The sequence below is a fragment of the Arabidopsis lyrata genome (assembly GCF_000004255.2).
Source record: "Arabidopsis lyrata subsp. lyrata unplaced genomic scaffold ARALYscaffold_8, whole genome shotgun sequence".
NCBI classification, from domain to species: Eukaryota; Viridiplantae; Streptophyta; class Magnoliopsida; order Brassicales; family Brassicaceae; genus Arabidopsis; species Arabidopsis lyrata.
The window spans coordinates 15,054,960-15,069,560 of NW_003302548.1; the positions used below are offsets into that span (position 1 = coordinate 15,054,960).

Here is a 14,601-nt window from a genome sequence, read left to right on the forward strand (position 1 = left end):
GAAAAAGTAATTTTTATATTTTTTTATTATTATTTTGTTAGTTTAATAATATTAGTTTTACTCCCCCTCCTTCTACTATTAGTCATAAACAAAAATAATAATAATATTTTTACAAAACATCAATCTTGGTGGAACAAGTAAAAACCCTAAAATATCAAATAATTAGAATAATTAGGAACAGAGGGAGTAGAAGTTAAGTCGGTAGGCTTCTCTAATAAAGATCGGATAAAAAGATAATGTCACATAGCCACGTAGAGAGCAAATGGCTGAGACGTGGCAGGAGGAAAAGGACGCATCGTACGTGTCAGAATCCTACAGAAGTAAAGAGACACAAACCAAGAGAGGTGGTTCACATGTCATACTTCTCACTTATTCTCTCTATAAACTTTCAAGACCCTTGCTCTGTTTTTCTCAGAGACACGAAAAGAAGAAAACAACGCTAGAACAAAGAGAGTTTGATTGATTCACTTGAAAAAAGAGAAAACACAGCTTTGGAAAATGGAGTCGCAGTTGACACGTCCTTATGGTCATGAGCAAGTAGAAGAACCAATCAGAATTCACCATCCAGGTATATAATAACTATGAAAAGTAGATTCTAATTTCAGAAACTTTCTCTCAATTTGCTTACTTAATTGTGATTCGGATACAGAGGAAGACGAGCATCATGATAAGGGAGCATCTAAAGTGTTAAGAAAAGTAAAGGAAAAAGCTAAGAAGATCAAGAACAGTCTCACTAAACATGGCAATGGTCATGATCACGATGTTGAAGAAGAAGAAGATGAGTATGACGAGCAAGACCCAGAAGAGCACGGAGCACCAGGTTAATTTCTCTTCATTCCTCTTCAATCTATCATTTATTCCAGTACAAATGATTTTTAGTAGTTCTGTTTTTGGGTATTAACGGTTTCTCTTTTTTTTTTTATGTGTATACACAGTGTATGAATCCTCTGCCGTAAGAGGTGGTGTAACGGGTAAACCTGAGTCTTTAAGTCATACCGGAGAAACTAATGTTCCAGCACCGGAGGAGATTGTTCCTCCAGGAACAAAGGTTTTTCCTGTCGTGTCTTCCGAGCACACCAAACCCATTGAGCCTGTTTCATTACAAGATACCTCTTACGGACATGAGGCACTGTCTGCTCCTGGAGGAGGTTCGGATTATCTTAGTGGTGTATCTAATTATCAGTCCAAAGTTACTGATCCCACGCATAAAGGTAATGACTTTGGCCGAGATATAAAGATCGCGTTTTATGTTTATGAATCTGTAATAACTCTTGTCTGTTGTGTTTAAGGTGGAGAAGCTGGAGTACCAGAGATTGCTGAGTCTCTTAGTCGGATGAAAGTGACTGATGAGTCTCCTGATCAGAAATCAAGACAAGGATTTGGAGAAGACTTACCGACGAGAAGCCAAGAATTTGGTCTGAAGAACGAATCTGATATCAGCAAGGATTCTCCGGCAAGACTTGGAGGAGAATCAAGAGCTGGTCTCGGGGAAGATTTTCAGAGAAGAAGTGATGATGTGAAAGCAGAGACTGGGTTGGGAAGAGACTTACCGACCGGAACTCATGATCAGTTCTCACCGGAACTATCTCGTCCTAAAGAGAGAGATGATTTTGAGGAAACCAGAGATGAGACGAAACAGGAGAGGAAACCGAGCACCTACACAGAGCAGTTAGCTTCAGCTACATCAGCCATAACCAACAAAGCTATAGCGGCGAAGAACGTCGTCGCCTCAAAGCTAGGTTACGGAGAAAGCGGCGGCGGGCAATACGAAAGCGCTGAAAAGGATGAAACTCCGAGGTCTGCTACGGGTTACGGGCAGAAAGTGGCGGTTACTGTTGCTGAGAAGTTGACTCCGGTCTACGAAAAGGTCAAAGAAACAGGATCAACGGTGATGACGAAACTTCCTCTCTCCGGAGGTGGAAGTGGAGTGAAGGAGACGCAACAAGGGGAAGAGAAAGGTGTGTCGACTAGAGATTATCTATCGGAGAAGCTGAGACCTGGAGAAGAAGACAAAGCCTTATCTGAGGTGATAGCTGAGAAACTTCATTTTGGAGGAGGACAGAAGAAGTCAACGGCCACAAAGGAGGTGGAAGTGACGGTGGAGAAGATACCTTCTGACCAGATATCGAAGGGGAAAGAACATGGTGAGGCGGTTACTGAGGAAGGGAAAGAAGAAGGAATGGTAGGGAAAGTTAAAGGAGCGGTCACTTCTTGGCTCGGTGGTAAGCCGAAATCGCCACATTCAGTTGAAGAGTCTCCACAATCACTTGGCACCACCGTTGGTAAAACTCACTCGTCCTTGTGTTATACGTAATGTTAAGATTTTGATGTGTTTATTATTTGTGGTTTACTCAAAACGTTTTGGTTGCAATGGTAGGGACTATGGGGTTTACGGATTCCAGTGGAAGTGAGTTGGCTGGTACTGGCGGAGCTAAGGGAGTTCAAGATTCTGGGAACTGAAGATTTGGGGTTTTGCTTTTGAATGTTTGTGTTTTTGTATGATAACTTTGATGTATTTTTGTGTTCGTGTGAAATAAAGATTGGGTTGATAAATATATAATCTACTTTTTTTGGGTCAAGAAACTCTACTTTATCGGCCCATTATATAGCTTAAAAATGCAAAAACAAGTTAACGTCAGACTTTTAATTATTATTTTTTTTTAAAAAAAATTTTTGTTGAAGGGTATAGAAGATCATAGCCAAAAAAAATTTATTCAAAGATGTAAAAAAATTTGTTGAAAAAATTTATTCAAAGATGAATGCGATGGATATAGAAGATCATAGCCAAAAAAAAATTAGGAGGCTCAGCAGAAACAGTGACATCTGTTGTTGCCACAGAAATTAATTTATTATGGGTTAATGTGTCACTGTTGTTGGTACCACACAAATTAGTTTTATTTTCTGAGTTTATGTTATGTTATAGAACTTAATACACCTTTATAAATTAGTAATATCGGAATTAGTATATAGAATTATTAATTAATCAGTTAGTTAGTTCACAATTAATTTGGGATAAAAATAATTGATTATCGAATATTAAGTCATAAAAATTATATCTATACTAGTATTTTTGCAGTCACTTTTGAGTCGGGTGGATAAAATTATTATCGGATATTTTAGATATCCGACCCATTTACAAAATTTGGTCATAAAAAATTTGTTGGATCGGGTTATATTTAATCTAACTCATACACCGGATATTTCATATTTAATAATTTAGATATTTAGAAGATTTGATTAAGATTTAGAATTATGATTCTCCTATCATCTTTTTTTGATTTGTTTTTAACTGTTTTGAATCATCATATAATATATAAAATTAAAAAAATAATCAATTTTTTTTGCATATACTGTTATTCGAAATTTTAAAAACAGACGTATATTATCAAATTGACGAAAATGTGTGTTCAACGTTCTACATCGATTAAAATATTTAGACACTGATTTAAAATCATATGATAAATAAGATCAACATTAATAAAATAAATGAGTTTTTTGGCCGGACGGGTTTGGCGGGACGAGTTTTTGAATCAACAATAATAAAAAAAATTAAAATATCATTAATCCGCCGCTTCAATACGGATTAAATCCATAATTTTTTTTAATACCACCAATATTAGACATATTAAATGAATCTCATTCATAAAAGATTGTATAAAACCAAAAATTGTCTCGTGGTTAAATGTTACTTAATAACAATTGTAAACTATAAAATATAAATATCTTAGAAAATGATACAATTTGCAAACTTTTATATATAATAAATAATCGTTAAATTTTAAAAATTAATACTTTTAGAAAACAAATCACAAGACGGATTAAAAAGTTACAGGACGGGTTATATTTCAGAACGAAGTTATATGGTGGACGAGTTTGAATCAATATTTATAAAATTTTAAAATATCATTAACATGCCGCTTTAATACATATTAAATCTTCAGTTTATTAAAATATAAATGACTTAGAGAATGATATGATTTATAAACTTTTATATATAATAAATAATCATTAAATTTTATAATAAAAACAAATCCCGGGACGGGTTAAGAAATTACGGAACGGGTTATATTTTGGAATGGTTTTATATGGCGGACGAATTTAATGATTTTAAACTATAACTGTACTTAATAACAATTTTAAACTATAATATAAATAAATATTTTATAAGGAGATAAATATTTTATAAGAAGATATCTCTTTATCTCTTCATTCATTTTCTCTCATCCATCCTTTCTCTCTCTCGAAACTTTAAGTCTCGTCGTCTTCTTCCTTTGTTTCGAGGACTGAGTTTGCTCCGGTGAGATTGCTAATCGGCGTCGCCTCATATCACAAGTAACTGGGTATCCCATAGATCCGAATCCGAAGAGGCGAATTATCACTTTCATTCTCTCTCAAAACCAATTGATTTTTCCTTAATTCGTTTAGATCTCTCTGTTTTAACCTCTGCTTTCTTTTTTTCGCCATTACGATTTTATTTCTAATTTAGGCTTTCGTCCTCAAATGTCCTTATACACATCCTTAGATCTGCATGTATCTTCACCTCTTTGACGTAGATCCACTGTTAGACACCCATAATTTTATTTGGAGCTTCATACATAAATTGCATGTCATCATCATCCGTTTATTGATCTATATTTCTAATAAATTGGCTCCTCTGTTTTGCAGGAAAATGGCAGATATTGACCTTTCTTCTAGGCTTTTGCGGACTGAGAAGAACCTGCCGGTGATCTTGTTAACATGTACTTTAAGCTTAATATCATCAAAGCCGTTCTAAAGGCCCTGGCTCCCAAGAAGATCGAAACCATTCGACCTAGCTTTGAGAAAATCATGGATCTTTACTGAAAGCCGGTGTTCTCCGAGAAGTTGGCCCACAATGATGATTCCGAGGGAGCATGTTGAGATGATTCGGGATTTGGATGTGTTTTTGAAATATCCTTGGGGTCGGTACAGTTTTGATATGACGCTGCAATGCATTAAGTCTAGATCTTTACTTCAATTGGCTTAGGCCACTGTTGCCATCCAAGGTTTTATACACGCTTTGGTCCTTGTATTTGTGGAGGCTATGCCGGCCATCCTTTCAGTAGGTTGTGATAGAACCGAACCAGAATCCGACGATGAACATATGTTCCCTGTAATTTCTTTGAAATTAGATAAAGTGTGGGAATTGGATGGAGAAGCTCATGTATATTAGACCTCTACGTGTTTATATAAATGTCCATTCAGTTTTTGTCATGCGTTATTTGTTTAGATATACGGCTATATCCCTTTTTAACGTCTATCAACCGCTTTTATAGGTCGATGTTCTGTCTATCATACCTTCGGCTGATGTTGTCACTGGGGTGGAAGATTGCGGTTGGGTTGATGAGGTAAGTGACCCCAGTGTTCAAGTATTGTTAAAGCGCCTTGAAGAAGGTGTCAAGTTCAGCCGTTAGATGTTTATTGGTTGTATTAGAGGTTGGGGTCAATATTCGAAGGACAATTTTCCGCTGCACCCGTTGACTTTCATTAGAAACCCAATGAGGGTTGTGTATTTTATTATAATCTACCTATGTTTTCTTTTGGATTATTCCTCTATCCTCCTTCTTTATTTTGAACTGTTGTTCTACCAGTCTTTCATCTTCTGAACTAGTAGTATCTGTATTTTTCTTTCAATCTGTTGGTTATACCTTCTAACCTTTTCTGGCTCTACGTTTTAACTTTTCACGCGATATAAATGGTCATTCATTAGCTATAGATAGCTATATTTATAAATACATGTATATCTAGTTATGTACAACTACATATTCAATGAGTTTTACTCCTCCTGTTAGATATGTAGACGTCTATATTAAAATGTGTATGTCTAAGCAGCTCTTATGTTGGACATGCGCATGTGGGGCGCGTGAGGGTCAGTTACTTGGCAAGCATTTAATATATGTCATTTCAATTGTACTTTTATGTCAGAAGCCAAACCCACGCGCATACGTTTTACGCTTCCTGGTTATTTTGTAAATAACTTCTAAAAGTGACCCTTTTCTAACTTTTGATAATACCTCTTTGCCGACAGCTTCTGATAATACCCTTCCCCTAATTTGTGTTCCCATTTTTACTTCTGCCCAAATTCACTCATTATATTATTTGGTTTGTCAAAATGATGCTATGTTCTAAGTTTATTAAAAAATTTGGTGAATGGAATAGTCGACTGTAGGCCTGGGCACAAATATGGATCCACGTAGAACCGAACCGAACCGAAATTGATGGGTACGGTTCGGTTCTGGTTCTAGTGAAAATATCGATTGGATCTTAAATCAAAGAACCATGGGTATCGGTTCGGTTCGGGTAAGAACCGATATCCATTCGGGTACCCAAAAAATATAGCACATTAACCTATATTTATATAACCCAAAGTCTCAAATCCATCTAGACATAAACCTAGCTACCCAAGCCTAACAACCAACCATATATCTCTCTTAGCCTCTTATATATTTCTCTGAAACCTAAAGAGAAGCCCTAGTTTGTTCTCTCTTTCTCAAAGAAGGAGACGCCGCAGACAACAACTCTCTTTTTCGAATCATTGCAAATCAAAGACAAAGCTTCTTTTGGTGTCTTTAAAACTTGTGTTTTGTGGTATTTTGAAACTTTGGGTGTCTTTTGACTTAATACTTTCCAAGTTTCAACTATTTTTGAATCTGTAATGGTATGATGACTAATATGTGATGTTGCATTGCATACTTGCATAATTGCATTTGAATTTTGCATTATAATTCTATTGTTTTTTCGATTTCAAAAATATCCGAAACAGTTTGGTTCCTATTCGGTTCCAAAATGTATTACCCGAACCGAATAGGAACCGAACCAGAACCGAACCGATATTGATTTGGTTCCAATATAGTTCCTAAATCTCAGAACCAAAATACTTGGAACCGAACCGAATACCCAAACGTCCAGGCCTAGTCGACTGTATATTTTACACGGCAGAGATTAGTCTAAAAATCTGAATGACTTCCGATTACTAAAAAAAGGTTGTACAATAAACAGCCACACAATGTAAACGTAAAATGACCACATGCATGATGGGCCAATAGACATAGACCGACTACCATTAATAGAAAGTTACATAGGAAACTTCTCTTAAAGATCATACCGACATCAGTTTTAAAACTTTAAAGAATAAGAAAAAAGAAAAAAAGATCATACCGACATCAGTTCCAAAAAAACAAAAAAAAAAGATCAAGCCGACATAGACACGTGTAGAGAGCAAAATGACTTTTGACGTCACACCACGAAAACAGACGCTTCATACGTGTACATTTTATCTCTCCCAGTCTCTCTATAAACTTTAGTGAAACCCTCCTCTGTTTTACTCACAAATATGCAAACTAGAAAACAATCTTCAGGAATAAAGAATTTTATTACTTCCCTTGGAAAGAAAAAAATCTTTGGCAGATGGATCAAACCGCGGAACCACCACTCAACACACACCAGCAGCAACCAGGTAATATATCATATTCCTTGTAGTTAAGTAGATTCTAGTTTTAGAAACTTTGGTTTGTTTCTTTTTATGTGACATTCCACTTAATTTACCAAATTTTATTGTGATTTGTGGATACAGAAGAAGTTCAACATCATGAGAATGGTGCGTCTAAGATGTTTAGGAAAGTAAAGGCAAGAGCTAAGAAGTTCAAGAACAATATTACTAAACATGATCAAAGCAATGAGCATGATCATGATGTAGTTAAAGAAGATGATGAAGATGACGAGCTAGAACCAGAAGTGATCGATACACCAGGTTACTTTCTTTTATAGTTTCCTTCAATTTATGATCTAAAACTAGTGGTTATTTAACTTTGTGTGAGATTAACGGTTTTGTAATTGTATATGCAGGTGTAAAAGGTAAACCAGAGTCTCTGAGTCATCCGAGAGAAACTAAAGTTCCGGCAGCGGAGGAGATTGTTCCTCCAGGGAAAAAGGTGTTTCCTGTCGCGTCTTCCGATTACACCAAACCCACTGAATCTGTACCATCACAGGATACCTCTTACGGACACGATGCACCGGCTCATTCTGTAAGAACGTCGGTTACATCGGACAAGGAAGAGAGCAGAGAGGCTCATCACGAGGCAATGGACACTCCTCTGCTTTCTGCAACAGAGGATATCACGAGGACGTTTGCTCCTGCTGGTGAAGATGATTATCTTGATGGTCAACGGAAAGTCAACGTCGAGACACCGATCAAGTTGGAGGAAGATCCGGCTGTTACAGGAGGAGGGTCTGATTATCTTAGTGGTGCATCTAATCATCAGTCCAAAGTTACTGATCCCACCAAAGAAGGTAAGAACTTTGAGCATTTAAGGTTCTGTTTTTTTAGGGTTTATGAATATGTAGTAACTCTGTTCTGTTCTGTTGTGTTTGATATAGGAAGTGGAGAAGCTAGAGTACCGGAGATTACTGAGTCTCTTGGTAATATGAAAGTGACTGATGAGTCTCCTGATCAGAAACCACCACAAGGATTTGAAAGAGACTTGTCGACGAGAAGCAAAGAATTCAAAGAATTTGATCAGGACTTCGACTCTGTTCTCGGTAAGGATTCGCCGGTGAAATTTGCAGGTGAATCAGAAGCTGAGCTAGAAAAAGATTTTCCGATGAGAAGCCATACAGAATCTGGAATCGACAAGAATTCTCCGACGGGCTTTGGTGGCGAATCAGAAGCTGAGCTAGAAAAAGATTTTCCGATGAGAAGCCATACAGATTCTGGAATCGACAAGAATTCTCCGACGGGCTTTGGTGGCGAATCAGAAGCTGAGCTAGAAAAAGATTTTCCGATGAGAAGCCATACAGATTCTGGAATCAACAAGAATTCTCCGACGGGCTTCGGTGGCGAATCAGGAGTTGAGCTAGAAAAAGATTTTACGACGAGAAGCCATGATTTTGATATGAAGACTGAAGCTGGGACGGACACGAATTCTCCATCAAGAAGCTATGAATTTGATCTGAAAACAGAATCTGGAAACGACAAGAATTCTCCGATGGGATTTGGTAGTGAAACAGGAGCTGAGCTGGGGAGAGAATTGCCGACGGGAAGTGATGAATTTGATCAGAAGATTGAATCTGGAAGAAACGAGTATTCGCCGGAATCTGACGGCGGATTAGGAGCTCCGTTGGGAGGAAATTTTCCAGTGAGAAGTCATGAGTTGGATCTGAAGAATGAATCTGGTATTGAGAAAGATTCGCCGACGGGATTTGACGGAGAACCAGATTTTCTGGCGAAGGGAAGACCTGGATACGGCGACGCATCGGAAGAGAATGACTTTCCGGCGAAAAGTGATGATGAGACTCATGATCAATTCTCACCGGAACTATCTCGTCCTAAAGAGAAAGATGAGTTTAAGGAGTCCAGAGATGATTTTGAGGAGACGAGAGATGAGAAAACAGAGGAGCCAAAAACGAGCACTTACACAGAGAAGTTTGCTTCAATGCTAGGTTACTCCGGAGAGATTCCGGCGGGAGATCAAAGTGAAGTGACGGGAACTGTTGATGAGAAGTTGACACCTGTCAATGAGGAGGATCAAGAAACAGAGTCTGCCTTGACGACGAAGTTACCTCTCTCTGGAGGTGGAAGTGGAGCGGAGGAGCAACGAGGGGAAGATAAAAATGTGTCGGGTAGAGATTATCCGGCGGAAAAACTGACGCCTGACGAAGAAGACAAAGCTTTTTCTGAGATGAATGCTGAGAAACTTCAGATTGGAGGAGGAGAAGAGAAGAAGACAACGACGACAAAGGAAGTGGAGAAGATCCCTACCGAGAAGGCGTCGGAGGAGGGAGAACAAGGTGAGGCGGTGGATGAGGAAGTGAACGGAGGAGGAGGAATGGTTGGGAGGATTAAAGGATGGTTCGGTGGTGCTGCGACGGAGGAGGTGAAGCCAAAATCGCCACATTCTGTTGAAGAGGCTCCAAAAACATCCGGCTGGTTTGGTGGTGGTGCGACGGAGGAGGTGAAGCCAAAATCGCCACATTCCGTTGAAGAGTCTCCACAATCACTTGGCTCAACCGTTGTTCCGCTGCATAAGGAGCTTTAAGAATATGAGAACTGAGATTTAAGTTTTACTTTTGAATGTTTGTGTGTGTTTTGTTTGATGTCTTTGATGTATTATGATATAATTCCTTGTTTGTGTGAAAAGGACTTTGGTTAATAAATTATTGGTTTTGGATTAAGAAGTTCCTACGTAACATGATCTTTCCCTTCAAAGATCTTAGAAATTTTCATTGGATTTCATATTATGAGTTTCTATTGGGACTTGTTTAGGTGTTGTCTCTATTGTTAAAGTTCTCGATCGACGACAGAGTACTTTCACTGTTTCACACATTTGGTTTTATAGTTCCTGTTGTTTGTTTTGGGACCCTAAAAACTAAAAAGTTCTACAATTAAGAAACCAAAATATTTTGAATGATATTTCATTGTTAGAATCCATTAAATGACAATTAAAGATGACGAATGAGTTGTTTTTGTGGCTAAAGTTAGTTATTTTAGTTAAAAAGTAACATTGAAATGCTCATTATGGAAAATAATTTGTTGATTCAAGAAAACCAAGAAATACAACCGACGTAACTAACTTACATCACTATTAGGTGTATATTGTTTCTACGCTGATTTTGGATAATACAATTTCACGAGTTTAGTGATGGTTCTGATAAGCTAAATTCTGAACTACTTCTTTTCACATCATCATTAATTATGATATATTTTTTTCATCATTTTGACAGGTCAAGGCTGATCCAATTATGGGCTATGCGTTTCATTTCTGTGAAAAAAAAAAAAAAAAAGTTGGATCAGCCTTGGGGTTAGAAGTGGCATGCCCAGAAATTTGTCAAATCAGCCTTGAGATCTCTTTAGAAATTTGCGACGGTTTTAAAGTTGAAAATGATCTGGTTGAATATTTGCAACTCATGACTTTGGGTAACTTGGCTTAAAGCCCATGTGTTCAAGCAATAGGTTATTGGGCCGTTTGAACCTAATCGCTAACTGTCTTGGACTTGGACTGTCCAAAAGGAATTGTTGGAAAGAGGTAGTGATGAGTGTTGTATTTCAGATCTTGTATTTCCATTCAGTAGGATTTGTAGTAAAAAGGGTGTTCAGTTATGAAGAGAAATAGAAATTAAGATTAACACCAAAAAAGAAAATGAATCATATACAAGACGTGTATGCAAAATAAATCTAAAAATGTGTAATTCATTGAAATCTTGACAACTAGCTAGTACTTATTTCTTTTTTGATGTCAACTAGTACTTAGTACTTAGTACTTACTACATTAGTTTTTTTATTTATTTTATTATCATGAGGTTCTTAATCTTTACCCATTAATCTCCTTGCATAACTGGAGTATTTTATTTAACATAAAACAAAAATAAAAGTTCACTAAATCTTAGTGACACTAACTTTGAGACCATGTTGCATGCGAAGAAGAACGGAAGGAACTGGTTTGGGGTTGTGCCCTTCAACGACCTTAATGTCATAGTTTCTTATGATTTCGACCGCTACTGTCTTCACCTGCAAGAATGTTAACCTTTTCCCCAAGCAAGTTCTTGGACCAGCGTTAAACGCCAAAAACTTATATGAAGATTCTTGTCTCAACATTCCACTGTCTGAAATCCATCTCTCTGGTCGAAAATCTTCTGCGTCATCTCCCCAAACAGATTTCATCCTCCCCACTGCAAAAATAGGGATTACTACCCTCCAATTCTCATCGACTCTATGCCCACTTGGAAGAACATCTGGCTTTGCCGGTGACTTGTGGTTAAATGGGACTGATGGGTATAGCCTTAGCGTTTCACACACGGCACCATCTAGATACACGAGCTTGTCTAAATCTGCGGGATTAAACTTTGGCATCTTATTGTTAATCTCTTGTCGGATCTTGGTCATTGCTTCAGGGTTCTTAGAGAGAAGCCAGAATAACCAAGTGAGAGCTGAGCTTGTTGTGTCTCTTGCCGCTATTAAAAAACCCAAAATAGTGTCTCTGATGAATTTATCGTTACTCGGTTTCAAGTGTTTATATTTGGTCGTGTCTATAGTCATGTAATATGTTAAAACGTCCATGGCCTCCTCTCCTTTCGAGTCATGAATCCCATGACTTTTGATCTCCTCTCGTTTAGCCGATATGATCTTCCCTAGCATTTGATCGAAAACCGCGAGACCTCTTCTCATCTTCTTCTCTACTCCTACACCGATCCAAGATTGGAGCTCCCACAGGAAAGCCGGCTTGAGATGTCTATAGAACATCGCATCTGCAACTCCATCCATCGCATCAGCGAACTCAACCTTAGGCATTTCAATGGAGAGAGATTTTGGATCATACCCAGTCATCAAAGTCGAAGATGTGTCAAACAAAAATCTATGGAACAAATCTTGCAAGTCGACAAGAATGTGTTTCTCAACAGCGTTATCAAGAATAGGAACAAGCCCTTGCCTTAATTTGCTTACGCTTGTGCTCACCGAAAAACTTTGGAAATCTTGATGGCTAAAAATCGCATGAGACGAGTTTCTCATATCCTCCCACAAACCCGAGTCAACGTTGAAAATCCCATCTCCCAAGAATTCAAAGATCTTGTTAAACTTCTTCCCTTTAGGGTAATTAACGAAGTTTGAACTTAGAATGTACTGGATATTCACCGGGTCAGCAGTGAGTAATATGTTTGTTCCACTAAGCCATGGCCCTATGAAACAACCCGTCATATTTTCTCCTTCAAGAGCCTCAGTGACCAAGTCATAGACACGAGAGATGTGGAGGACCACACCCGGAAGCATCCCAAGGACCGGCCAGTTCGTAACCATATGCTTTGGAGTTTTCTTGTGGAGCGAGAAACACTGGTAGGCAAGGAAGAAAATGAAGGTTATGAAGATTTCAAGTAAGCCTATGATCAAAGCCATTATTCAACACAAAAAGGAGTTGTTTTTTTTAGTCAACAAAAATAATGGATTTTTGTATGAGTGAGTAATTTATACAAGAACTCGTTTGCTATCTATAATACATGTAAGAGATTAGGTATATGTCATATGTTGAACATTTAATCACTGGTGTTGCAAACGTCAGAAAAAAAAGAGTCGCGTCTTTGTCAATTATTGAAGATAATTATTTTATTTTTATATTTTGTATAAACAACGTTTCAATCATCCTTTATTTTGTACAATTGACATCTATATTTACAATGAGAAGTAATACTGTACAAAGGTCTATCATCTCTTTACGATTCGAGTATCATTGGTTATATGATAAATTATACTATAATTGTAACACGTTATCAACGTGATTATCAGGCCCGGCTCACTCATCGGTAAGACCCGGTGCCATACAAAAAAAAATCCTATCTTTAATAAAAAATTTATATATATATATATTTACAAAAAGTTATATTTCATAAATTATTTTGTATTTTATAGCTATTTGGACATGTTATTTTTGTTTATTAATTTTGGGCCTCAATATTACCTTTTAAAATAAAATTTTGGGACCTTTACATATAGATATTTTATAAAATTTCAGCATAATTAAATAATTAAATAATAGAAAAACTATGAATTTGGACCTTAAATTTGTTGGACCCGGTGCAAATGCACCACTTGCACATGCCAATAACCGGCCCTGGTGATTATTCTATGGTTACGATTATATATATAATTATAATATCTATAATATTATATTTTAATTTGTGTGCAAAATCTTTAAAACTCAGTTAAAGTGAAGTATATGAAAATTTTTGATGAGTCTAAAATGCTAAATTTCTAATAGCATTGAAATTCAAACTCAAAAAAATTATGTGCAATATAGTACCTAATTGCAAAAATCATTATATGGAGTAAATTTTTTTTAAACATGTGTGGTATTTTTGTCGATCATTTAATGAAAAAAACACATGCTAAAGAAGGTGTCGGTACCACCAACTTACCAACCACTAACCACAAATCTTAATGTGCACCATCATTTCATAGTCCAAATTAAATTTTAAAATACATGCTCCAAAAATATGTAGACACATATTATACAAAATGAATTCACTTATACAGAAGATATATAGATAAATTCAAATATATGATTGATAACCTCAACTTTCGTATTTTAATTGTTTATTGACTATTAAAATAAAAATGATTCATATTCAGAAATTAAAACAGTTTATAAAAAAATTTAGACTACTTATATGACAAATTAAAAAAATTTAGACTACTTATATGACAAAATTACAAACGATACGATAGTATAATAGTTTAAAAACACAAGAACAATTGTTTCAGACCAATATTTTGGTATATCAAACCAAACCCAAAACACAATAACAATTGATATTAGAGATCAAAGATTCGAGTATTTAGGATGTGACCATATAAATGTTCTGATTCATGGCTAGATCCACAATCTCTTAGTAATTCAAAACAAAACAAAAACAAAAACAACAATTGATTCTACAGTATAATGTTTGTGTTCCTAATTTTGGTAATATCAAACCAAAATGGTTTCTCTACACAAATATTAATTCAGACCCATATTTTGGTAATATCAAACCAAAATGGTTTCTCTACTAAAAACAAAACCATTCATGGGTTTCTTGAATGGAAATGTTAAGAAGGTCCAC

General features: G+C 36.5%; 3 protein-coding genes and 1 long non-coding RNA gene across 5 annotated transcripts; 3 read left to right on the plus strand and 1 right to left on the minus strand.

Annotated features, from left to right (window-relative positions):
- Window positions 1-382: 382 nt before the first annotated feature.
- Window positions 383-2,579, plus strand: LOC9301981 (low-temperature-induced 65 kDa protein). 2 transcript variants are annotated; one of them, XM_021013536.1, is made up of 5 exons: window positions 383-568; window positions 650-820; window positions 936-1,148; window positions 1,290-2,282; window positions 2,378-2,579. In XM_021013536.1, exons 1-5 carry the CDS (start codon window positions 499-501, stop codon window positions 2,458-2,460), a joined length of 1,530 nt encoding a protein of 509 aa, XP_020869195.1. In that variant the 5' UTR covers window positions 383-498; the 3' UTR covers window positions 2,461-2,579. The 2 variants fall into 2 exon arrangements, with proteins under 2 accessions (XP_020869195.1, XP_002864162.1); XM_002864116.2 differs by having other exon boundaries at window positions 384-568; window positions 936-1,211.
- A 1,624-nt stretch (window positions 2,580-4,203) lies between these two features.
- Window positions 4,204-5,176, plus strand: LOC110225028. The gene is made up of 2 exons (XR_002329448.1): window positions 4,204-4,340; window positions 4,666-5,176. It is a non-coding gene; the product is annotated as an uncharacterized LOC110225028 (long non-coding RNA).
- A 2,158-nt stretch (window positions 5,177-7,334) lies between these two features.
- LOC9300240 (low-temperature-induced 78 kDa protein) lies at window positions 7,335-10,188 on the plus strand. The gene is made up of 4 exons (XM_002864118.2): window positions 7,335-7,474; window positions 7,592-7,768; window positions 7,864-8,307; window positions 8,395-10,188. The coding sequence occupies exons 1-4, from the start codon at window positions 7,426-7,428 to the stop codon at window positions 10,050-10,052; spliced, it is 2,328 nt and encodes a 775-aa protein (XP_002864164.1). The 5' UTR covers window positions 7,335-7,425; the 3' UTR covers window positions 10,053-10,188.
- A 988-nt stretch (window positions 10,189-11,176) lies between these two features.
- Window positions 11,177-13,022, minus strand: LOC9300241 (alkane hydroxylase MAH1). The gene has a single exon (XM_002865861.2). The coding sequence runs from the start codon at window positions 12,899-12,901 to the stop codon at window positions 11,390-11,392; it is 1,512 nt and encodes a 503-aa protein (XP_002865907.1). The 5' UTR covers window positions 12,902-13,022; the 3' UTR covers window positions 11,177-11,389.
- Between the last annotated feature and the right edge of the window lie 1,579 nt (window positions 13,023-14,601).

What these genes read in the sequence shown, in the direction of transcription:
- LOC9301981 (XM_002864116.2), top strand. Translation starts at nt 499, where the DNA reads ATGGAGTCGCAGTTGACACGTCCTTATGGTCATGAGCAAGTAGAAGAA. An exon ending in AGAAGAGCACGGAGCACCAG is followed by an intron (nt 821 to 935) that starts GTTAATTTCTCT and finishes GTGTATACACAG; the next exon opens with TGTATGAATCCTCTGCCGTA. An exon ending in TACTGATCCCACGCATAAAG is followed by an intron (nt 1,212 to 1,289) that starts GTAATGACTTTG and finishes GTTGTGTTTAAG; the next exon opens with GTGGAGAAGCTGGAGTACCA.
- LOC9300240 (XM_002864118.2), top strand. Translation starts at nt 7,426, where the DNA reads ATGGATCAAACCGCGGAACCACCACTCAACACACACCAGCAGCAACCA. An exon ending in AGAAGTGATCGATACACCAG is followed by an intron (nt 7,769 to 7,863) that starts GTTACTTTCTTT and finishes TTGTATATGCAG; the next exon opens with GTGTAAAAGGTAAACCAGAG. An exon ending in TACTGATCCCACCAAAGAAG is followed by an intron (nt 8,308 to 8,394) that starts GTAAGAACTTTG and finishes TGTTTGATATAG; the next exon opens with GAAGTGGAGAAGCTAGAGTA.
- LOC9300241 (XM_002865861.2), bottom strand. Translation starts at nt 12,901, where the DNA reads ATGGCTTTGATCATAGGCTTACTTGAAATCTTCATAACCTTCATTTTC.